The following is a 25507-nucleotide window of genomic DNA, read 5'->3' on the forward strand; positions in this document are numbered from 1 at the left end:
TGAAAAGATCATTGCCAACGGTTCTGCAATTTCCTCTCTTGCTTCCCACATAATCCTAGGATATATCCCGTCAGGCCCGGGGGACTTGTCTATCCTCAAGTTGTTCAAAATGTCCAACACATCTTCCTTCCTAACAAGTATCTCCTCTAGCTTACCAGTCCACTTCATACTCTCCTCTTCAACAATACGGTCCCTCTCATTTATAAATGCTGAAGAAAAGTACTCATTCAAGACCTCTCCTATCTCTTCCGGCTCAATACACAGTCTCCCACTACTGTCCTTGATCGGACCTACCCTCGTTCTCGTCATTCTCATGTTTCTCACATATGCATAAAAGGCCTTGGGATCATCCTTGATCCTACCCGCCAAAGATTTTTCATGCCCTCTCTCAGCTCTCCTAATCTCTTTCTTCAGCTCCCTCCTGGCTATCCTGTATCCCTCTAACGCTCTGTCTGAACCTTGTTTCCTCAACCTTATGTAAGCCTCCTTCTTCCTCCTTACAAGACATTCAACCTCCCTCGTCAACCAAGGTTCCCTCACACGACCATCTCTTTCCTGCCTGACAGGTACATACATATCAAGGACATGTCGTTTCTGTTCCTTGAAAAAGTTCCACATTTCAACAACATCCTTCCCTGACAGCTCCTCAGATCCTGTCTTGCAGCATTGTATTTACCCTTCCCCCAATTGTAAAACCTGCCCTGTTGCACGCACATATCTCTCTCCATAACCAAGGTGAAAGTCACAGAATTGTGGTCACCATCACCAAATGCTCACTCACTAACAAGCCCATCACTTGTCCCAGTTCGTTACCAAGTACCAAATCCAATATGGCCTCCCCTCTGGTCGGACAATCTACATACTGAGTTAGAAAAGCTTCCTGGACACACTGCACAAAGACCACCCCGTCCAATCTACTTGATCTGCCTTTCCTCTTTGTAGAAATTTACTTGTATTTAACTTTCTCCTCTTTCAAGTCAGCTCATTTTATTTTTAAAACAACCAGTTTAAACATGTTCTAACACCTTCGTGTGGCAGGTAGAACTTGAACCTGGATCTTCTGGCTCAGAGGTACAGACGCTAACACCGTCTTATAAAAGCTGCCTTAACTATTTTTAGTCAACCTGCTTTGATATGCCATCAATCACCTCTGGGGCATTTGGGACTTAAACCTGGATTGCCTAGCCAAAGTAGGGACATTACCAATGTGCCGCAGAACCCACAATGCGCACATGGATTATTATGTTCAGCTTTGCTATAGGAAGGATGTTATTAAACTGAAAAGGATGCAGAAGGAACTTACCAAGAATGTTGCCTGCACTCAACAGTCTGAGTTACAGGGAAAGATTAGTCAAGCTAGGACCTCCTTTCTTTCGAGCATGGGAGACTGAGCAGGGATGTTATAAAAGTATATACGATCATGAGAGGTATGGATAGGGTGAATGCACTCAGTCTTTTTTGGAGAATCGAGGATTAGAGAATATCAGTTTAAGGTTAGAGAGGAAAGAATAAAAGGGATCCTGAGGGGCAACGTTTTTACACAGAGGATGGTACCCATATGGATGAACAGCCAGTGGAAGTGGCTGATGCAGGTATATCAACAAAGTTTAAAAGGCATTTGGACAAATACATGGATAGGAAAGATTAGAAGGATATGGGCCAAGTGCAGGGAAATGGGGTTAGCGTGAATGGACATTTTGGTTGGCATGGACCAGTTTGGGCTCAAGGTCATGTCTCTGTGCTGTAGGACTGTATGATTCTAATTTATCTGTTCATAGGCCTCTGAAATTGTATCCCTTTCACTCAATTAATTAATTTTGCCCTGGAATATTCCTTATCCTCTTCCACAGTCAACCTAAACCTTTATGATACAATGATCTCTGCCCCTTAAGCTTTCATCCTTTGGTCCATTGCCCCATCTCATTCCCTAGAACCAGATCCAGCAAAGATTCTTCATCCTTTGCACCGGAGAAATATTAAAATCATTCTTAACACACTTTAAAAAACTTTCCGGTCTCTGCCCTTTAACTCAATATCAAATGGACAGTAATAGTATAAAGTCCCCCATTATAATTTTTCACTTTTCTGTATTTTCTTTGCAATATTTTTTGCTATATTTTATTTTGTGATATGTAGAATACACCCAGCAGTATAAATAATACTGTTAGTGTTCCTTGGCTCCAATCAAATAGTTTCTGCCCTTGACCCTTGCTTTTTCTCCAGCACTACAATATTCTCCTTAATCAAGACTATGATTTCCCCACACCTTGGGTCTTGCCCTTTTTAAGCCAGGTCTCTGTTATAGAACATAGAACAGTACAGCACAGAACAGGCCCTTCAGCCCACGATGTTGTGCTGATCATTGATCCTTATGTATGCACCCTCAAATTTCTGTGACTATATGCATGTCCAGCAGTCTCTTAATTGTCCCCAATGACCTTGCTTCCACAACTGCAGCTGGCATGCTCTCTTTGTGTAAAGAACCCGCCTCTGACATCGCCTCTATACTTTCCTCCAACCAGCTTAAAACTATGACCCCTTTTTATTGAGCTGCAACAAGATCTCATGACTCTTAAACTCAATCCCCCTGTTAATGAAAGCCAAAACACCATATGCTTTCTTAACAACCCTGTCCACTTGGGTGGCCATGTTAAGGGATCTATGTATCTGCACACCAAGATCGCTCTGCTCCTCCATACTGGCAAGAATCCTGTCCTTAATCCTGTACTCAGCTTTCAAATTCGACCTTCCAAAATGCATCACCTCGGATTTATCCAGGTTGAACTCCATCTGCCACCTCTCAGCCCATCTCTGCATCCTGTCAATGTCCCGCTGCAGCCTACAACAGCCCTCTATACTTTCAACGACACCTCCAACCTTTGTGTCGTCTGCAAACTTGCTGGCCCATCCTTCAATCCCTTCATCCAAGTCATTAATAAAAATTACAAAGAGTAGAGGCCCAAGGACAGGGCCCTGTGGAACACCACTCACCACTGACTTCCAGGCAGAATATTTTCTTTCTAATACCACTCGCTGTCTTCTGTTGGCCAGCCAATTCTGTATCCAGACAGCTAAGTTCCCCTGTATCCCATTCCTCCTGACCTTCTGAATGAGCCTCCCATGGGGAACCATATCAAATGCCTTGCTGAAATCCATATACACCACATCCACAGCTCGACTCTCATCAACTTTTCTAGTCACATTCTCAAAGAACTCTATAAGGTTTGTGAGGCATGTCCTGCCCCTCACAAAGCCATGTTGACTGCATTTAATCAAGCCATGCTCTTCCAGATGGTCATAAATGCTATCCCTCAGAATCCTTTATAACACCTTGCAGACGACAGACGTGAAACTTACTGGTCTGTAATTGCTGGGGATTTCCCTATTTCCTTTCTCGAAGAGAGGAATTACGTTTGCAAATCGTATCATATTTCCATGCACTGACCTCATCTGCAGCTCACTAACCTATTTATCATGCTCTGTGCTTTCGCATGCTGAGAGGTAAACCCAACTTGTAGTTTACTGTATTTGAATTTACTTTGATCCCACCTAACTCCTTACTGTTTGTTACTACAGTACTGCCTGTCTCTCCCAGTTCTTTCTTCAGCTTGGTATTAATCTCTGATATTATCTTCTGGTTCTCACCTCTACTGAGTTAGTTTCTATCCTCCGCAGTATTATTAGCAATTTTTCTGCAAGGATGTTGATCCTGACTTTGTTCAGATACAACCCATCCAGACTATACAGGTTTGTACTCCCCAAACCTAGTTCCAGTACTCCAGGAAACTAACGCCCTCCCTCCTCCACTGTCTTTTCGGACTTAGCGCTCATCTGTTCTAACCTTCTCTTGCTGTACTCGCCACAGCATGACATCAGGATTCATCTGCAGATTATTATCTCTGAGCTCCTGCAACCAATTTGTAACCTCCTGCGTACAGAGCCTTCATCAGCATTTGTCGGTATCAATTTGGACAATGACCTCTGCGTCCATCCTTTCAGAGGAGACAACATGTCACTGTGGATTTAGGAACCACATGGAACGTCTGCCTGTTCCTTTCACGATTCCCCCATTACTACTACCTTCCCTATCTGCTCCCTTGTAGAGCTGAGAGGTCAATGAGGCTATAGGTACTCAACAATATTTTAAATTGAATACTGTTTGGAAGGTACGATTCACCTGCTACTCTTACAGTGCATAGCTGGCTCCCCTTGATTGCCTACAGGGTTTCAGTTGTCACATGGGATCTGAAACTTGGAGCTCAAGCTGCTCCGACTGATGAGCCTTCCTGCATATGTGGTTATTCCACATAGTGTGTCAAGGAACAGGATGTGCACTCCATGGTACAAAGATAGTCTGCCATGCCTTTATTCATTAATAATTTAACTGATGTAACTAAAATAAACTTAAATAAATGCAGATCCACCAGCTACTCCACAATCAGCTGTTTTTCGTGTATTGATATCACTTTTCCTGCACTTTTCATTCAGTTTTTAACATTATTATGCATATAAAAGTGTCACTTTTCTATATTGTCATGAGTTTGGTCATTACACGACCATTTTGCACATTTAATAATGTCTTGTATTTTGTTGCATTCCTCCTCAGAACTGACTAAATCCTCTTGCTCTTTTTAGGCCAATTTTGTGCCAATGTTTCTCCCATCTTTCGAAATTTAATTATACTGCAAGATTGACATTTTTCAAAGTTCGTGTTGATGATGTAAAAAGTGGGAGCCTGAGGAATTGTGGAAAAGTAGCATAGTGCCCAGGTCCTGGTTGTATTTAACTTTAATTTCTTGGCTTTTTCAGGAAGTCAATGGTTTGGCTGAGGAAATGGTCTTTCTTCCAGCAAGTAACCAGAAGGAACTGGAGAAACGCAACCCAAAAGAGGTGAAGCTAATCGTGGGGCTGGTAATTGGGGCTGCTCTCCTCTCTCTGATGATTGGACTTCTTGTTTGGCATTTTCACTGTAAGTATAACTCGTAGCGCATACAAAACAGAGTTGAATATTCAGAGCATAACCTCTAAGTATTAAGTTACAAGGAACTCGATCCTAACAACAACCAGTCTGTATTTAATCTCAGCAAACATTCTGAAATGCTTAACTGGGATGTTACCAAACAAATTATGACACCAAGTTTCAGAAGGAGATATTAGGCCAGCTGACCATAAGAAAAGGCAGCTTGGGTATCTCATTGGGAAGCATGTTTAATTGTTGGAGCTCTTGAAGAAGCAACAGAAAGATGCATGGATTTCATAGGTAATCAATACAGTACCACACAGGCTAACGAGAATCTATATAGTTCATGGAAAGAAAAGGACAGTGGCAAATTGGATACATAATTGACTGAGTAATAGGAAACAAAATAATAGTGAATTTTTTGTTTGGCAAGAGGAAAGTTTCTAGGTCTTGAGACTCTTGCTTTTCCTGGTGTACAAATTATCTTGGTGTGCAGGGTACAATTTCAATTTGCTGCTAATACAAAATCTGAAAGCAATATAACTGAGTGGAGAACAATGCACAACTCCAAAAGGACTTTGATAAGTTGGTGGAGTGGGCAGTATGGTGGTATCTGAAATTCAGTGTGGATAAGTGAGGTGCATTTACCAGCATGTTGGTAGGAAGAACAAGGACAGACAAATAAAATTAAGACTTACAGTTCAAAAGTGCTGCAGGAGCTGATATGTATAGAGCAGGATGCATATAAATGTAGATTATTGAAGTATAGGTGGAGAGAGCAGTTAATAGGATGTTTAGTATCTGGGTTTTTTTAATAGTGGCAGAGAACAAGAGATTAAGGTTGAATTTATAAAATACTTAGATTAGATTAGATTAGATTACTTACAGTGTGGACTTGTTGGACTTCATAGAATTACCACCGTATGGAAACAAGCCATCTGGCCCAACAGGTCCACACCAACCCTCTGAAGAACATCCCACCCAGACCCATTACCCACCATTCTTCCCTGACTAATGCACCAAACCTGCATATCCTAAAATACTATGGGCAATTTAGCATGGCCAATTCACCTAAACTGCACTTCTTGGGTTGTCGGAGGAAACCGACGCAGACATGGGGAGAATGTGCAAACTCCACACAGACTGAGGCTGGAACCTAACCTGGGTCCCTGATGCTGAGAGGCAGCAGTGCTAACCACTGAGCCACCATACCTTCCTTGAGTATTGTGTATGGTTCTGAACACTGAAGATAAGAATGTAAATACATTGGAGAGACTGCAGTAGTGGTTTGCAAAAATAGTTCCAGAGCTGAGGATGAAGATAGATTGGAGAGGTTGGGACTGTTCTCCTTGAAGAAAAGGTTAACAAGAGATCTGATCCAAGTTTTCAAAATCATGAGTGGTCTGGACAGAATAGATGGGAGGTAACTGTTTGCTCACTTAAATGGATTGGGACATAAGGGCACTGTGACCAATTGTGCGTCTTTTATTTAAGATAACACCCACTGGCATTGGAAGCAATCCAGAGATGTTTAATTATGTTGACTCCAGGTATGGAGGAGTAGCTTTATGAGGTGAGGTTGAATAAGTTGGACCTGAATTCATTGGAGATACAAGATTCTTAGTGGACTTAGAATCACAGATAGAGTCATAGAGATGCACAGCATGGAAACAAACCCTTAGGTCCAACTTGTCTGTGCCGATCAGATATCTCAACCTAATCTCGTCCTACCTGCCAGCACCCACCCCGTATCCCTACAAACCCTTCCTATTCATATATGACTCCGGATGTCTTTTAAATGTTGCAATTGTACTAGCCTTCACCACTTCCTCTGTCAGCTCATTCCATACACACACCACCCTCTGTGTGAAAACGTTGCCCCTTATGTCGCTCTCATATCTTTCCCCTCTCACCCTAAACCCATGCCCTTTGGTTCTGGACTCCCCAACCCCAGGGAAGAGACTTTGTCTATTTATCCTATCCATGCCGCTCATGATTTTATAAACCTCTATAAGGTCACCCTTCAGCCTCCAACGCTCCAGGGAAAACAGCCCTAGCCTATTCAAATCCTCCAACCTTGGCAACATCCTTGTAAATCTTTTCTTGACAGGATTGATGCAAAAATGTCAATACCCTTTGTGGTAACATTAGATGTAATATATTTTTATGCACAACTGTGCAGATTCCACACAGGAAATATTGCTTACGGGAGAGTCTAGGACCAGAGGCTATAATCTCAGAGTAAGGCTCATCCATTTAAGACAAATGAGGGGAGATTTCTTCTGAGGGTGTTACGTCTGTGGAATTCTTTACAACAGAAGGCTGTCAAGGCTGGGATATTAGGTAAATTCCATGCTGACATACACAGGTTATTACTGTGTAGGTGAACCTTGGGTTATTGGGAGGAAAAAGCAGGAAAGTGGTGTTCAGGATTATCAAATCAGCCATGTGGAGCATACTGAGTGGCCTAATTTTGTTGCTATGTCTTGTGGTCTTATGGTGCACACTTAATATGATCTAGGAAAAAGGCTTTCATATAGCGAGTGGGATGGGTCTGGAAGGCACTGTCAGGAAGTGTTAGAGACAAAAAAAACTGCAGATGTTGGAATCCAAAGTAGACAGCAGGCGGCTGGAAGAACACAGTAGACCAGGAATGGAGGCATGAGTCATTCCTCCCATTGTACCTAACCACCTGTGTTCACCTCACCATTCTGTCCCTCTCCCCACCTGAAACTGCAGCACCCTCCCCCCCCGCCCCTATCTGCAGCTCCCCCTATCCCACCTCCATTCCTGAAGAATTATATCTGAAACATTGATTTCTCCACCATCTGATGATGCCTGGCTTGCTGTGTTCCTCCAGCCTCCTGCATGTCTACTGTCTGGAAGTGTGACAGAGGCATGACCAATTGAGGCATTCAAAAGGACATTTGATAATCATTTTAACAAAGACAACATGCAAGTATACACAGAAAAAGTAGGTGAATGATAGAGTCAGTGAAGAAATGAAGGATAGAAATGGCTGAGAAGAAGGCCAAACACTTTTAGGATTGCAAGAAGTTGAGGTCACATGGTGACTGAGTGGTTAGCACTGCATCATGAACCTGGGTTCAGTTACACCCTTGGAAGACTGTATGTGTGGAATTTGCACATTCTCCGTGTCTGCATGGGTTTCCTCCCAGGTGCTCGGGTTTCCTCCCTGTCCAAAGAAGTGCAGATAAGGTGAATTAGGCTTGGGAAATGCAGGGTTATCGGGTAGAGGAATGGGTCCGGGTGGAATGCTGTTTGGAGGGTTGGTGTGGGTCGAATGGTCTGCTTTAGAGCTTCCATGATTTCTATAAAACTCAGTGGTGGCAAGATGAATGTCGATCAGTATGCTGTAGAAAACAGTAGAGGAGAGTTAGAGACTGAAGGAGGAGCAGTTGAGATACCCTGGATATGAATTATTCTTATTGCTAACTATTTGTTTGCATCTCTCAGTTCGCCCAGATAATCGAATTAAGAAAATGTACAGTGGCTATCTTAACATCAGCAACCACCAGTTCACGGAAGAGCTAGAGGATTCAGATTCTGAAGAATTTAAGAAACTTGCAGCCACAGTGGAGGAAATGGTGAGTTTGTGCTTATGTATCAACTACTCGCAGGACAGGAACAGCATGGGATTAGATGCAGGGTAAAGCTCTTTCTACACTGTCCCCATTAAACACCCATGGGACAGAAATGGCATAAATTGCTGTTACACACACAGCCCTTACGTTATGAGTTCCAGTCACCCCACAGCAGTACTCATTGCCTGCCTGTTTAAACGTTTTTGGTTTAGATTAAATCTTTGCAGTAAAAATACACAAGGTGATTTAATTCAATTTTCTCTTCTATACTTCAGCTTCAGGAAACCTATACGGGAGTAGAAGGAATAGCTCCATACTACGTTCGTTCCACAATCACTGCATTCAGGTATGCTCACGTAGACAGATAATTCCCAGCTGGGTTGGGTGGCTCAGTCACAGAACAGGTTCTTAATGTGTATGGTTGCTGGTCCTGACCCTCTGGGTGTGGTTTGCCAGGCCATTGCCAGTTGGCAGACTCCTGTTTTTAGTGTGACATTACAGGCTAATCTGATGAATTCTGTGCCTTTTGCACCAAGGGCCACTGAATCCTGATGAACAACCTGAACCTGGGTTGATTTCTGTTCTTGGAGAAAGTGAGGAGTATCCTGCTCCTTGGATGCTGCCTGACCTGCTGCGCTTTTCCAGCAACACATTTTCAGCTTTGATTTCTGTTCTTGCCAGCTGGGTGCTGAGGTTATTCAGAATTAAACCTGGGGGCTTTACAATTTGTTGCTGCTCTTCAGTTGGGTTTCTGTTCTCTGTTCTTTGGACTTTGTTTCTTATTATTGCATATTATTAGGATGTCTGAGCTAACTGTTTCTGTTCTTCTCTGCAGCGAAGGCTCTGTGATTGCTTATTACTGGCTTGAATGCCGAGTCCCACCAGAGAATGAGGCTGAATTTGATGCAGGAATTGAAGCTTTATCAAAGCAGAGGAACCGCAGGTTTAAAACAAACATGCATTCTAGTTCATTAAGGATTTCCCAGTTGGTGGTTGATCGTAAGTACTGGGTTTTTTTTTCTAGTGTATTCAGTGGAATGCAAGTGACAGTGTTTGAATGAAGGTCCTGCAACTGGCCCTGCATTTATAACATTTAATTGTAAATTTGCTTGAATAGAAGTGAGGAGCGAAATTGTTAAATTAAAACTGTTTTTTATTTTCTTGTACCAATCTCTCCTTCCAGTAGATCTCTCTGATTTACCATGTTTGCCTTTACTTCACCCCATGTTCTCTCCATCCCTTCTCTTCCTAAATCAAACATTTGGTCTCAGAATCATCAACTTCTGTCATTTCAGTTGTCCATTTCAATTCCTCTTGAACTCTCCTGGGTTCTGTGCTGTCATCGCCTCCCTAAAACTGTATACAAATTAACCTCATGTTCATGGGTACGCCCTGAATTTATCTGATGTGACCTCTCCATTCCCATGATCCAACCACTTCTTGTATCCCACACCTACACTGCAAGCACCCCGAGCCTCTTTTCTTCTGTACTTCCTCTGTTTGCCCATAATATAACTGGCTTCTTCAAGTCACTTTCAAATTCCAGACAGTCTAACCTATGGCTCTGCTTTGACCACAATGCTGCTCCTAAACTGCAATCATATCTGTGCAACCTTTCCCACACCTGAGCATTTTTTTTCTAGTACAGCCCTCAATTTCATTTCCTCATTTGTAAAAGGTGCTGTACTATGTGTCTGGTATATGACTGCTTCAACCATTAATCAGCAGCTCAGGCTGCACAACAGTAATGACCATCAGACTCCTTTGGGAATTATTCATTATTCTACTATGATGGGCTATCGGTTCTCTTTCATTTCTCTTAGTGGTCTGCTACCTCTCTCTCTACCCCTGCATCCTCGTCTCCAACCAAGATCTCATGGAGATTTTTTTCATACTTTTGTGGAATGCAAGCATCACTGGTGATTTGTTGCCATACCTAATAAACTTTGAACTGATTAGCTTGCTAGACCATTTCAAAAAACACTTAAAAATCTGGAGTCCACAGTAGGCCAGACCAAGTAAAGACAGCAGATTTCCTTTCCAAAAGGACAGTTGTGAATCAGATGGTCAATCAGCAACTGATAGTTTAATAGTTGCTATTACAGAAGCTAGCTTACAATTCCAGATTTATTGAATTTAAATTTTCACCAGCTACTGTAGTGTGATGTGAAAACCCATATTTCCAGAGCATTAGCCTAGGCCTCTGGATTATAGTTGGGGACACAGATCTGAAGAAGTTTTCTCATTTGAGTCTTAGATGGCCTATTGTGCTGCTTTCCTCTCTTCTTGCTTACCTCTCCAAGATCACTTAATTCACCTCACTTAATTCATCTCAGCACCGAAACGATATAATCAAATTCTCAAACAACATCTTCTGTGACCAGGGTTGACTGACTCCTCTTTTTATTTCCTGAAAGCCACGATTGACTCTTTGTCTTGTCGTTAGAGTCATATGGCATGGAAACAGACTCGACGGTCCAACCATGTCAATCATGTTCCCAAACTGAAGTAGTCTCACCTGCCAGCGGTTGGCAAATAATCCTTCAAACCTTTTCAAATCATGAAATTATCCAAATGTCTTTTAAACATTGTAACTGTACCTGCAACCACCACTTTCTCTGGCAGTTCAATCCACACAAAAACCGTTGTGTGATTAAAAAAGAAGTTGCCCTCATTCTTTTTGAAATCTTTCTCCTCTCACCCTAAAAGTATACCCCCTAGTTTTGAACACCCGACCCTAGGGGAAAGAGTCTTGTTATGCACCTCATGATTTTATAAACCTCAATAAAATCACCCCAAAATTGCCTACACTCCAGTGAAAGAGTCCAAGTCTACTTTTATTTCTCAAACCATCCATTCCTGGCAAATCTTTTCTGAACCTTCTCCAGTTTAATAATGTCCTCCCTATAACTGTGCCATGGTGCCTCGCAGTGCCAGGGACATGGGTTCAATGCAGGCGAAGTGGATTGGCTATGGGAAATGCAGGGTTACAGGGATGGGGTGGATCTGGGTGAAATGACTTTTGGTCAGTTGGTTTAGACTCGATGGGTCGAATGACCTGCTTCTACACTGTAGGGATTCTATGGTGATCAGAACTGCCACAGTACTCCAAGAAGAGGCTTCACCAGTGTCCAGTACAACCTCAACATGATGTCCCAACTCCGATACTCAAAAGTTGTGAGCAATAAAGACAAACATGCTAAATGCCTCCTTAACCACCTTGTCTACTTGTGATGCAAGTTTCAAAGAATTCTGTACCTGAAACTCTAGGTCTCTCTGTTGTATAACACTAGAGAGAAACTGAGGGCTGCAGATGCTGAAGATCAGAGCTGAAAATGTGTTGCTGGAAAAGCGCAGCAGGTCAGGCAGCATCCAAGGAACAGAAAATCGACATTTCGGGCATAAGCCCTTCTTCAGGAAGAAGGGCTTATGCCCGAAACGTCGATTCTCCTGTTCCTTGGCTGCTGCCTGACCTGCTGCGCTTTTCTAGCAACACATTTTCAGCATTGTATAACACTACCCAGGCCCCTAACATTAATTGTATAATCCTGTCCTTGTTTGCAATACCTCCATTTTATCCAAATTAAACTTTATCTGCCACACCTTAGCCCATTAACCAAATTGATCAAGATCTCTTAGTGAAGGTGGCTATCTAAGAGTACTATTTACTTTACCACCAATTTTGGTGTCATCTGCAAATTTACTAAATATGCCTCCCAAATCCTTATCCAAATCATTTATATAAATGACAAAAGTGGATCCAGTGGAGCACCCCTGGTAACAGGCCTTCATTCTGATAAATAACTCTTCATGAATACTGTCTGTTTCCCACCATAAAGCTAATTTTATATCCAGTTGGCAAGCTCACCCTGAATCCCATGTAATCTAACTTTACTAATTAGTCTACAGTGTGGAATTTTGTCAAAGACTTTACTAATGTCCAAGTAAACAAGGTCTACCGTTCTGCTCTTAACAATCTGATTTAATTTAAATTATTTTTTGTCACATGTATCTTGTCACAGAGTACAGTGAAGTGGTGTATAGTGTCGCCACTCCATACGGTGCCATCTTAAAACACAGAAAAATAAACCAGAACACAATATAAAGGCAGAAAAATGAAAAAATGTACAAAGTATCCAACTTTGCAGTCCCTCTTAAGTCCTCTGCCATAGGCCTGATGGCCCTTTGCTGCAACACTGCTGGTGGAATGAAAACCACCCCTCTTCAGCTCCATCTCACCTCCACTGACCTAACCAGTACCAACTTCGTTATACACCTGAGGAGTTCCTGGAGGGATGTCCTGGAGCTGAGATGACTCATCTCCAATAACCACAGCCAGCAACCTATATACATTGTCCTCCGCACTAGAAGTATTTTCCCTCCGACTTAAAATATGAAAGACTTTCCTGCCACAGTCAAAGGATGATGATGAAAGGAGAGGCTTTCAGATGTCTGAAGCTTCCTCTCTGAAAATCCTTCCATCTTTCAATCTCTTTGGTTACTTAATTAAAAGAAAACTCAGTCAAGTTTGAGACACATGATTTTCCTTACCCAAAACCATGCTGACTATCCCTAATCAATCCTTGCCCCTCCAAATGCATGTAAATCCAATTTCAGAATCACCTCCAACAACTTACCCTTCACCAATGTCAGACTTAAAGGTCTATAGTTTTGAGGTTTCTCTTTACAGTCTTTCTTAAACAATGGCACAATATTAGCCGTCCTCCAGTACTTCACCTGCATTTATAGACATTACACATATTTCTGCTAGAGGGACTGCAATTTCCTCCCTAACTTTCCATGACATCTTGGAATACACTTGATTAGATTCTGGAGATTTATCTACCTTTGATTTCTAAGATCTCCAGTACTTCCTCTTCTGTAATGTGAGCTGCTTTCAAAACATTATTTATTTCCCTGAGTTCTCTAGCCTTCATTTCTTTCTCAACAGTACAAACTGATGCAAAATATTCATTTACCATGTCTGCCATTTTCTGAGGTTCAACACACAGACAACCTCGATGATATTTTCAGGTCTTACTGTCTCCAGTTGCTCTTAATATATTTATAGAATCATGCTGGATTTTCTTTTAACCTTATCTGCCAGGGCTATGTCATATCTCCTCTTTGCTGTCTTGATTTCCTCCTTAAGAACACCTTTACACATTTTACACTCTTGAGATTCATTTGGAAAACTGGATTCAAATCTGATGTATGATTGGTTCATTTTTGACTAGAACTTTAATAACTTTATTCATTCATTGTTCCCTAATCTTACCAGCCTTGCCTTTCGCTCTGACAGGAACATAATGCTTCCGAACGCTCACTATCACACTTTTGAAGCCTGCCACTTGTCAGTTGTCCCTTTACCTGTGAACAATCTACTCCAATCAACTTTAGAAAGTTCTTGTTTCATAATCTTAAAATTTGCCTTACTCCAACTGAAAACTTTTAACTTTTATGGATGACTTTTTAAAACTATTTTAAAACTAACAGTATTATGATCACTAGTCCCAAAGTGTTCCCCAACTAACACTTCAGTCACTTGCCCTGCCTTATTTCCCAAGAGAAGGTCACATTTTGCTCCTTTTGTAGTAGGAATATTTTCATATCAATAATGAAACTTTTCTTGAATACATTTCACAAATTCTTCACCATCGCAGCTGTTAACACTCTGACAGTCCCAGTCCATGTTTGAAATGTCAAAATCCCCTATTATTGCAACCTTATTATTCTTACATATATTTGAGATCTTTCAACATGGTTGCTTCTCAATTTCCCTCTGACTATTGGGGAGCCTATAGTACAGTCCCATCAAGGTGATCATCCCTTTCTTATTTCTAATTTCAACCCATATAATTTCAGTAAATGATTCCTCAAGAATATCTTCTCTAATTACAGTAGTAAGGTTTTCCTTAATCAACTTCCTCTCATAGAGCCTTAAGAGATATAAAACATGGAAACAGACTCTTCGGTCTATGCCGACCACATATCCTGAATAAATCTAGTCCCATATGACAGCATTTGGCCCATACCCTTTAAACCCTTCCTATTCATATGCACAACCAGATGCCTTTTACATGTTGTAATCGTACCAGCCTTCACCACTTCCTCTGGTAGCTGATTCTATCACCCTCTGTGTGAAAAATTTGGCCCATAGATCCCTTTTAAATCTTTTCCCTCTCACCTTAGACCTATTCTCTCTAATTTTAGACTCCCCCAACACAGGGAAAATACCTTGTCTATTTACCCTATCCATGCCCCACATGATGTTCTCAACCTCAATAACCTCAGCCTCTAATACTCCAGGGAAAATAGCCCCAGTCTATCCAGGCTTTCCCTATAGCTCAAACCCTCAAACCTAGCAACACTCTGGTGAAATTTGAAAGCATTCAGAAAAGATTTACAACATCCTTCCGATAGCAATGAGCCCAGAGCAGCATGCGGTATTTCAACAGTGGCCTAACCAATGTCCTGTACAGCCACAACATGACCTCCCAAATCCTGTACTCAATGTACTGACCAATAAAGGCTTCACTATCCTGTCGACCTGCGACTCCACTTTGAAGGAAATATGAACCTGCACTCCAAGGTCTCTTTGTTTAGCAACACTCCCTAGGACCTTATCATTAATGGGCAGCACTGTGGCTCAGTGGTTAGCACTGCTGCCTCACAGCGCCAGGGTCCTGGGTTCGTTTCCACCCTCTGCTGACTATCAATGTGGAGTTTCTGTGTGAGTTTCCTCTGGGTGCTCCGGTTTCCTCCCACTGTCCAGAGATGTGCAGGTTGGGTGAATTGGCCATGCTAAATTGCCCGTAGTATTCAGGGATGTGTAGATTTGGTGCATTAATCAGGGAAAATGTAGAGTAATAGGGGTAGGAGAATGGATCTTGGTGGGATACTCTTCAGAGGGTCGGTAATGACCTGTTTCCACACTGTAGGGATTCTATGATGATTAAGTGCATGTGTCCTGCACTGATTTTCCATGCCAAAATGCAGCACCTCACATTTATCTAAATTAAACTTCATTTGGCACTCCTCAGCCCGTTGGCCCATCTCATCAAAATCTCATTGTAATCTGAGGTAACCTCCTTCACTGTCCACTACACCTTTAATTTTGGTGTCATCTACAAACCTAGTAACCATACCTCCTATGTTCATATCCAAGCCCTTTATATGTATACATAACAAAAAGCAGTAGACCCAGCACCGATCCTTGTGGCATACCGCTGGTCATAGGCCTAGTGAGTTGGAAAAGTAAGCCTCCACCACCACCCTCTGCCTCCTACCTCTTACCCAAATGATGAGTTATCCCTGTATTCCACGTGATCTAACCTTGATAACAATCTACCATAAGGAACCTTGTTGAATGCCTTACTGAAGATCATGTTCACTGATTTGACCTCATTGACTCTCTTCATTACTCCTTCAAAAAACTCAGTCAAGTTAGTGAAACACAATTCTCTGGCACAAAACCATGTTGACTATCCCTAATCAGTCCTTGCCTTTCCAAATTCGTGTAAGTCCTGTCCCTCAGGAGTCCCTTCAACAACCTGCCCACCACCAATGTCAGGCTCACTGGTGTATAGTTCCCTGGCTTTCCTTATCACCTTGTATTAAATAGTGGCACCACATTAGCCAATCCCCAGTCTTTCAGCACCCCATGTAGCTATTGATGATGATACAAATATCTCAACCAGCAGCCTGGCAATCACTTCCGTAGCTTCCTACAGAGTTCCAAGGTACACTTATCAGGTGCTGTGGATTTATCCACTTTTATGCATTTTAAAACATTCAGCACCACCACCTCTGTAGTTTGGACATTTTGCAAGATATCACCATTTGATTCCCCACTTTTTTTTATGTTCCATATCCTTCTCCACAGTAAACACTAATGCAAAATACTTATTTAGTATTTCTCTCATCTCCTGCAATTCCACACATAGATGGTCTTGCTGATCTTTAATGGGTCCTATTCTCTCCCTAGTTATCTCTTGCCACTTTTTCTATCCTTCCTATAACATCTAAAACTTGGAACATGAGCTGCTGGTCCTGATCTTCCCTCAGCCAAGCTTCGGTAATAGCAATGACAGCCTAGCCCCATAGATGTTGTGAGTTCATCAGCCTTGCCTATAAGACCTCTTGCATTGAAATAAATTCAATTTAATTCTTAAGAGTTGCTTTGTTCTCTGACTTGCCATCATCTGCTTTTTTCTGATCAACTTGCTCTTTTCTGAATCAGAACCATCTTTTATCTATCTATCTTTTTATTTTCACTGTGGCTATCTGGGTGGATCAATCTCCTACAGTTTACTGATCTGCTCATTGTCAGATCATCTCCAACAATAGCTTTCATAGAATAGAGTAGAATCGCTACAGTTTGGAAACAGGCTTTTCAGCCCAACAAGTCCACATAGACTCTCCGAAAAGCATCTCACTCAGACTTTTCCCCCATACTCTTATCCCTGTAACTTTTCATTTCCCATGGCTAATCCACCTCACCACCTCCACATCCCTGGACACGAAAGGCAATTTTAGCATGGCCAATCTACCTAACTTGCACATCTTTGGATTGTGGGAGGAAACTAGAGCACCTGAAGAAAACCTACGCAAAAACGGGGAGAAACTGCAAACTCCACACAGGGTGGAATAGAACTCAGGTCCCCGTTGCTGTGAGACAGTAGTGCTAACCATTGAGCCACCTTCCCTTCCTACTGGCCTGTCCTGAGACCTGGTCTGTCAAAATCTCCCATTTAAAATGCAGTGATGATATAATGCCTTATCCAATGTGATATTCCAGATGAGAGAGCAGCTGTCAGTGACTCTTCAGAGAAAGAGGTTTGGCAGGATTGCTGCCACAGGGAAGTCAGGACAAAGAAGTAAGTGGGTCAGTCAATACTCTAGTCCTCGATTGTTGGGTATGGACAGTCAGAAGGTTGGCTGGAGGAGAGAAGGTTGGTATTGTGGGGCTGGGCAGGGCAAGGATTGTCATGGAGGGGATTTGGGAAGCAGAGAGGATGCATGGATACTATTACTGATGGGCAATGTAGGGTTTGATGGTTTGAAGAGGAAGGAGGGCAGTAGTGGGGGGAGTGTTTGGACAATGTTGTCTGCGAATATGAGGTGTGGTGGAGGTGGGACAGCTTTATTTCCCAGTGTTGATACTTACACTTTGTATTTTCAGGTGCTGATCCAAGAAAGGTGAAGCCTCCAAAGGACAGTAAGTTCTCCGAACACTAACTCTGAGTAGAAGCTGTAGTTCATGTTATCAATTCTATTGGCAGTGGTTGAGGCGTTGGGTTAGAGATTTTGATGGAGGAGTAGGGAATGTGGGCAGAACTTTTGGTGTTTGGTTGTGGGGACTGGATTTGGATCTAATATCTGCTGTTCTTTGGTGATATGGGAGGAGTGGGCCAGTGCCAGTGTTTTATAATTCTTTCATTTTCTCTGACAGAAAGCTGCTCTTTTGACCTGCATGCAGTACCTGGAAAGATTGGCACATTCACTTCACCGGGTTTTCCAAATTCTCCCTACCCTGCCAACTCCTGGTGTCAGTGGGCAATACGAGCAGATCCTGACCATATCCTGGAACTCAACTTTGTGACCTTTGACCTGGAAAAAACCTGCCAGAATGACTTTGTCACAGTTTATGACTCACTGAGCCCAATTGAAAAACGTGAAATAACAGAGTAAGTATAGAGTTGCAGGCTGCATGGAAGCTCCCCTAGTTAAGACATACCTTTACATTGGTTGAATCATTGCCTACATGCAGTTTTGAATTTGTATAATCCATTATTTCCTGACTGGTTTTAGACTACAACTCATCCTATATCTCCTTCAATATGGCAAACCTCTCTTGGACAAGAAAAGGATGTCCTTGGTGAGGGACATCCTTCATTGAGTGATTTCCATGCTCATGTTTTCAGGGAATTTTGGACTTAGGTAAAAGTTTCTCAAATAGTAATCTACAATCTGGGTCAGGGGCATCTTTAGCGTCAACATAATCCAGATAAGACACCAGGGTTAGTGTTGCAGATGGGCTGCACTGTTGATCGGTACTGAAGGGAATGCTGCACTGTCAGAGGGTCAGTTCTGAGAGATTTTGCACACTGTTGGAGGGCTGGTGTGGAGGGAGTGCTGCACGGTGGAGGGTGGGTATTGAGGGAGTGTCATACTGTCAGAAGTCCAGTGTTATGGGAGTGCCGCACTATTGGACGGTTGGTACCTTGGGTGCACCACACTGTTGGAGGGTCAGTGTTGATTGATCACAGCACTGTTTGAACTTTGTGTGCAAATTAGCTGTATGATTATTTCCAGCACGTTAGTGACTATTTCAAAAAATATTTCAGCATCTGCACAATGTTTTGAGACATCCTGACATCACAGTATAAATCCCATTGATTAATTTCTTGTGAATACCTATGGCTTGTGAGCATACCTTGAGTCATGCTTTATATAAACGAGAGTGTTGGGGTGTGAAACTGACAGTGTGGTGCACCCAAGGTACCAACCATCCAACAGTGCGGCACTCTCATAACACCGGACTTCTGACAGTATGACACTTCCTCAACACCCACCCTCCACCGTGCAGCACTCCCTCCACACCAGCCCTCCAACAGTGTGCCACTCCCTCAGAACTGATCCTCCAACAGTTCAATCTACTGGTGGAGTCATTTTTTTTTTTCAAAGCTAGTGTGATAGAAAGCTCCACAGTTGATGTCACTTACAGGCAAAACTGGTGCACGAACTACAAAACAAATGAGATGTATCAGAGACATTAATTAAACCTGTACTTTTATTGATTCTTGCTAACAGGCGCTGTGGTATCTATCCTCCAACAAATGCACTCAAGTTGATGTCCTCTCGCAATGTGATGCTTGTAACTCTGATAACTGATGAAGATGAGAATTACCCAGGATTTAAAGCAGAGTTCAAACAGATTCCAGAAACTAAAGGTAAGAAAAATGCCATTATTTAATTGGGGAAGAGGAAACTATGATGCGATTAGACATGAGCTAGGAATTATGGACTGGGAGCGATTGTTCCATGGTAAAGGCACTATAGACATGTGAAGACTGTTTAAGGAACAGTTGTTGCGAGTGATGAATAAATATGTCCCTGTGAGACAGGCAAGAAGGGGTAAGATAAAGGAACCTTGGATGACGAGAGCGGTGGAGCTTCTCGTCAAAAGGAAGAAGGTAGCTTACATAAGGTGGAGGAAGCTAGGGTCAAGCTCGGCTCTAGAGGATTACAGGCAGGCAAGGAAGGAGCTCAAAAATGGTCTGAGGAGAGCCAGGAGGGGGCACAAGAAAGGCTTGGCAGAACGGATTAGGGAGAACACAAAGGCATTTTACACTTGTGAGAGGAATAAGAGAATGGTCAAAGAAAGAATAGGGCCGATCAGGAATAGCTTAGGAACTTGTGTGTGGAGTCTGAGGAGGTAGGGGAAGCCCTAAATGAGTTTTTTGCTTCTGTCTTTACGAAAGAAATGAACTTTGTAGTGAATGAAACCTTTGAAGAGCAGGTGTGCATGCTGGAATGGATAGAGATAGAGGAAGCTGATGTGCTGAAAATTTTGTCAAACGTTAAGATTGACAAGTCGCCAGGCCCGGACCAGATTTGTCCTCGGCTGCTTTGGGAAACGAGAAATGCAATTGCTTCGCCACTTGCAAAGATCTTTGCATCCTCGCTCTCCACTCGAGTTGTACCTGAGGACTGGAGAGAGGCAAATGTAATTCCTCTCTTCAATAAAGGAAATAGGGAAATCCCCGGCAATTACAGACCAGTAAGTCTCATGTCTGTTGTCTGGAAGGTGTTAGAAAGGATCCTGAGGGATAGGATTTATGACCATCTGGAAGAGCATGGCTTGATTAAATGCAGTCAACACTGCTTTATGAGGGGTAGGTCATGCCTCACAAACCTTATAGAGTTCTTTGAGGATGTGACTAGAAAAGTTGATGAGAGTGTAAATGGACTTCAGCAAGGCATTTGATAAGGTTCCCCATGGGAGGCTCATTCAGAAGTTCAGGAGGAATGGGATACAGGGGAACATAGCTGCCTGGATACAGGATTGGCTGGCCAACAGAAGACAGCGAGTGGTATTGACTTTAGCAAGGCATTTGATAAGGTTCCCCATGGGAGGCTCATTCAGAAGGTCAGGAGGAATGGGATACAGGGGAACATAGCTGGATACAGGATTGGCTGGCCAACAGAAGACAGCGAGTGGTATTGGAAGGAAAATATTCTGCCCGGAAGTCAGTGGTGAGTTGTGTTCCACAGGGCTCTGTCCTTGGGCCTCTACTGTTTGTAATTTTTATCAATAACTTGGATGAGGGGATTGAAGGATGGGTCAGCAAGTTTGCAGACGACACAAAGGTTGGAGGAGTACAGGATTAAGGATAGAATTCTTGGCAGTGTGGAGGAACAGAGGGATCTTGGTGTGCAGGTACATAGATCCCTTAAAATGGCCATCCAAGTGGACAGGGTTGTTAAGAAAGCATATGGTGTTTTGGCTTTCATTAACAGGGGGAATGAGTTTAAGAATCTTGAGATCTTGTTGCAGCTCTATAAAACTTTGGACCGCACTTGGAATACTGCGTCCAGTTCTGGTCGCCCTATTATAGGACAGATGTGGATGCTTTGGAGAGGGTTCAGAGGATGTTGCCTGGACTGAAAGGCAACATCCTCTGATAAAGAGGATGAGGTTGACTGAGCTCGGACTTTTTTCATTGGAGAAAAGGAGGAGGAGAAGGGACCTAATTGAGGTATACAAGATAATGAGAGGCATAGATAGAGTCAATAGCCAGAGACTATTTCCCAGGGCAGAAATGGCTAACACGAGGGGTCATAGTTTTAAGCTGGTTGGAGGAAAGTATAGAGGGGATGTCAGAGGTGGGTTCTTTACACAGAGAGTCGTGAGAGCGTGGAATGCATTGCCAGCAGCAGTTGTGGAAGCAAGGTCATTGGGGACAATTAAGAGACTGCTGAACATGCATATGGTCACAGAAATGTGAGGGTGCATACATGAAGATCAGTGGTCAGCACAACATCGTGGGCTGAAGGGCCTGTTCTGTGCTGTACTGTTCTATGTTCTAATCCAAATTCAAGTGTGACCTAGAAATAGGGCAGTGGACTGGGACCTGAGGAAAGACATTTCTCTGAATCTAGAGTTTTTTCGAGTGAGTGCCTAGCTAATGCTATTGCAAATAGGATTCCAATCTAGTTTGTGTTATTTCTCTGTCCCTGAAGCGAATGGTGGATGTATTATAATTTGTGTTGAAAATGAGGGTGAATATTTCACAATGTATTTTTCCTAGATATGTTCAGCAACATTTGGCACCAGACATCAGAGAGTTCTGTTAAGTAGTTGCTGAGCAGTACTGTTCTGGAGCTACATGATGGCCAATAGTTTTACCTGTGTGGGCATTTACAAAGTATTTTGTGTGTTAGGTGAAACTAGCAGGGGTTTATTCTTCAATTTTCCTGTCATCCTGTCAGATTGTGTATGTTGGAGTGAGATTCCTTCATCTTTCGATTCCCTTTCATCATTGAAGTCTTTCCCTGAGACAGCAGCACTGATTCCACATTCCTGTAACCATTTAATTTGTAAGTTTTGATGTGGTACTTTATTGGTAAAAATATGTTGCATCACATTTGACTGACTAAGTGGAAGCATTCGCAATCATCTTCAGCCAGAAGTGCCGAGTGGATATTCCATCTCTGTCTCCAGCAATGGTCCCCAGTATCACAGATATCAGTCTTCAGCCAATTCAGTTCACTCCACAGAATATCAAGAAACAGTTGGTGGCACTGGGTACTCCAAACATTATGGGACCTGACCAGCATTTCCAGCAATAGTATTGAAGACTTGTGTTCCAGTACTTAACACTTCTCTAGTCAAGCTGTTCACAACTACAACGCTGGCTCCTACCTGATGTAAAAGCTTGCTCAGATATGTCTTGCGTGCACACAGCAGAATGAATCCAATCTGGCCAATTACCGCCTCATCAGTCTAATCTCGATCATCAATAAAATGAGGAAGGTGTGGATAATAGTGCTATCAAGCAGCACCTGCTTAGCTATAACTTCACTTAGACCCAATTTGGGTTCTGCCGGAGCCATTCAGCCCCCGACTTCATGACAGCCTTGGTTCAAACATGGTCAAAAGCTCTGAATGCCAGATGGAAAGTGAAAATGACAGCCTTAACGTCAAGGCTGCATTTGACCAGATGTGGCATCAAAGAACTTTAGCAAAACTGGAGTGAATGGGAATCAAAGGAAAAAGTAAACTCCACTAGTGGAAGATTTGTTTTACCCCAAACAACCTGTTCAGTGTGTTATTACACACCTCTGGAGCAGGAGGGATTTGATGGTTGTTCTTGCAGTTCAGTTATCTCAACTCAAGGAAATCTCTGCAGGAGTTCCTTGGTAGTGTCCCAAGCCCAGCCACCTTCAACTGCTCTATCAATGACATTCCCTCCATCATGAGGTCAGAAACAGAGATGTTCACTGTACACTTTTTAGCACCAGATACTGAAGCAGTCCATGAAGCAGCAAGACCTGGATAATAGCTGAGTTTGGGCTGACAAGTAGGAAGTAACATTCACGCCATACAGGTGCTAGGCAATGACCACCTCCAAAAAGAGACCACTTAATCAGTGACTATCTCCAAGATAGACCAGTTTTGTTCTATGTTCTATAGGAATAATGCCAGAAGACTGGAGGATAGCAAATGTTATCCACTTGTTCAAGAAGAAGAGTGGAGACAACCTTGGTAATTATAGACAAGTGAACTTTACATTGGTTGTGGAGGGTTAAGGAAGAGAGGATTTGTAATAGTCTAGAAAGGAATAAGTTGATTAGGGATAGTCAACACGGTTTTGTGAAGGGTAGGTCATGACTTACAAACCTTTCGGGTTCTTTGAGAAGGTGACCAAAAATGTTGATGAGGGTAAAGCAGTTGATGTGGTATATATGGATTTCTGTAAGGTGTTTGATAAAGTTTCCCATGGTAGGCTATTGCACAAAATGCAGAGGCATGGGATTGAGGGTGATTTAGTGGTTTGGATCAGAAGTTGGCTAGCTGAAAGAAGATGGAGGGTGGTGGTTGATGGGAAATGTTCATCCTGGAGTTCAGTTACTAGTGGTGTACCGCAAGGATCTGTTTTGGGTCCACTGCTGTTTGTCATTTTTATAAGTGACTTGGATGAGGGCATAGAAGGATAGGTTAGTCAATTTGTGGATGACCCTAAGGTTGATGGAGTTGTGGGTAGTGCAGAAGGATGCTTCAGGTTACAGAAGGACATAGATAAGCTGCAAAGCTGGGCTGAGCGGAGCAAATGGAATTTAATGTGGAAATGTGGGAGGTGACTCACTTTGGAAGGAGCAACAGGAATGCAGAGTACTGGGCTAATGGTAAGATATTTGGTAATGTAGATGAGCAGAGAGATCTGTGTCAATGTAAATCCCTCAAAGTTGCCACCCAGGTTGATAGGGATGTAAGAAGGCATATGATGTATTAGCTTTTATTGGCATAGGGACTGAGATTCAGAGCCATGAGGTCATGTTGCAGCTGTACAAAACTGGTGGGGCCGCACCTGGAGTGTTGTGTACACTTCTGGTCACTGCATTGTAGGAAGGATGTGGAAGTGTAGGAAAGGGTGCAAAGGAGATTTACTAGGATGTTGCCTGGTATGGAGTGAAAGTCTTATGAGGAAAGGCTGAGGGACTTGAGGCTGTTAGAGAGAAGGAGGTTGAAAGGTGACTTAATTGAGACATAAGATAATCAGAGGGTTAGATAAGGTGGACAGTGAGAGCCTTTTTCCTAGGATGGTGATGGATAGCACAAGGGGACATAGCTTTAAATTGAGGGGAGATAGATATAGGACAGATATCAGAGGTAGTTTCTTTACTTGGAGAGTAGTAGGGGCATAGAATGCCCTACCTGCAACAGTAGTAGACTCGCTAACTTTTGTGGTATTTAAATGGTCATTGGATAAACATATGGATGAAAATGGAATAGTGTAGGTTAGATGGGCTTCAGATTGGTCTTCAAAGTTGCGTCAACCTGTGAAACCAAAGGGCCTGAACTGCACTGTAATGTTTTAACCACCACCCCTTGATATTCAATTAAGTTACCGTCACTGAATCTCCCACTATCAACATCCTGGGATTTACCATTGGTCAGGAACTGAAGTTGATTCTTGATATAAATGCAGTGCTACAACAGCAGGTCAGAAACTAGGAACACTGCAGCAACTAACTCTCCCCCTGACTCCATAAAGCCCATTCACCATCTACAAGACTCAAGTGAAGAGTGTGATGGAATGCATCCCACTTGCCTTGACGTATGCTGATCCAAAAACACTCCAGGAGCTTGACGCTACCTCAGATAAAGAAACCTCGCTTGGTTGGCACCACATCTACCAACGCTGTCCTCACTCTCTGGACTGCCGACACTCTGTAGCAGCAGTGTGTATTATCTCCAAATGCGCTGCAGAAATTCCCCAAAGGTCCTTAGACAGCACCTTCCAAACTCTCAACATTTACTATCTAGAATGACATGGGCATGTTGCCATGACTTGGAAATATTTAACTGATTCTTCAGTGTCATAGAACATAGAGTAGAATAAAAGGTTAACATAACATCAAGGACCAAAGAGCCTGTACTGTTCTAAGATCAAGCTAACCTACATCTCCTTCATTGTACTATAATCCATGTGCCTATCCAAGAGCCACTTAAATGTCCTTCATGTATCTGACCCTGTTACCACCACTGGCAGACGCACCCACCATTCTGTGTAAAGAACCAACCTCTGACGTCTCCCATAAACCTTCCTCCAAACCCCTTAAATTATGACCCCCTTGTGATCGGCATTTCTGCCCTGGGAAAAAGTGTCTGACTAATCACTCTATCTGTGCCGCTCATCATGTTGTACACCTC

At 42.7% G+C, this 25507-nt stretch overlaps 1 protein-coding gene across 1 annotated transcript in view; it reads left to right on the forward strand.

The window, feature by feature from the left end:
- The window catches only part of LOC122540761 (suppressor of tumorigenicity 14 protein-like), a 121133-nt gene that overhangs the window by 34266 nt on the left and 61360 nt on the right, over positions 1–25507 (forward strand). The window contains exons 2-8 of the mRNA XM_043676959.1: positions 4810–4969; positions 8438–8568; positions 8841–8911; positions 9401–9564; positions 17750–17785; positions 18020–18254; positions 19381–19520. Of these exons, the coding sequence (XP_043532894.1) occupies positions 4810–4969; positions 8438–8568; positions 8841–8911; positions 9401–9564; positions 17750–17785; positions 18020–18254; positions 19381–19520 (937 nt within the window). The remainder of the gene's footprint in view (positions 1–4809; positions 4970–8437; positions 8569–8840; positions 8912–9400; positions 9565–17749; positions 17786–18019; positions 18255–19380; positions 19521–25507) is intronic.

Source organism: Chiloscyllium plagiosum, chromosome 35 (assembly GCF_004010195.1).
Source record: "Chiloscyllium plagiosum isolate BGI_BamShark_2017 chromosome 35, ASM401019v2, whole genome shotgun sequence".
Classification (NCBI taxonomy): Eukaryota; Metazoa; Chordata; class Chondrichthyes; order Orectolobiformes; family Hemiscylliidae; genus Chiloscyllium; species Chiloscyllium plagiosum.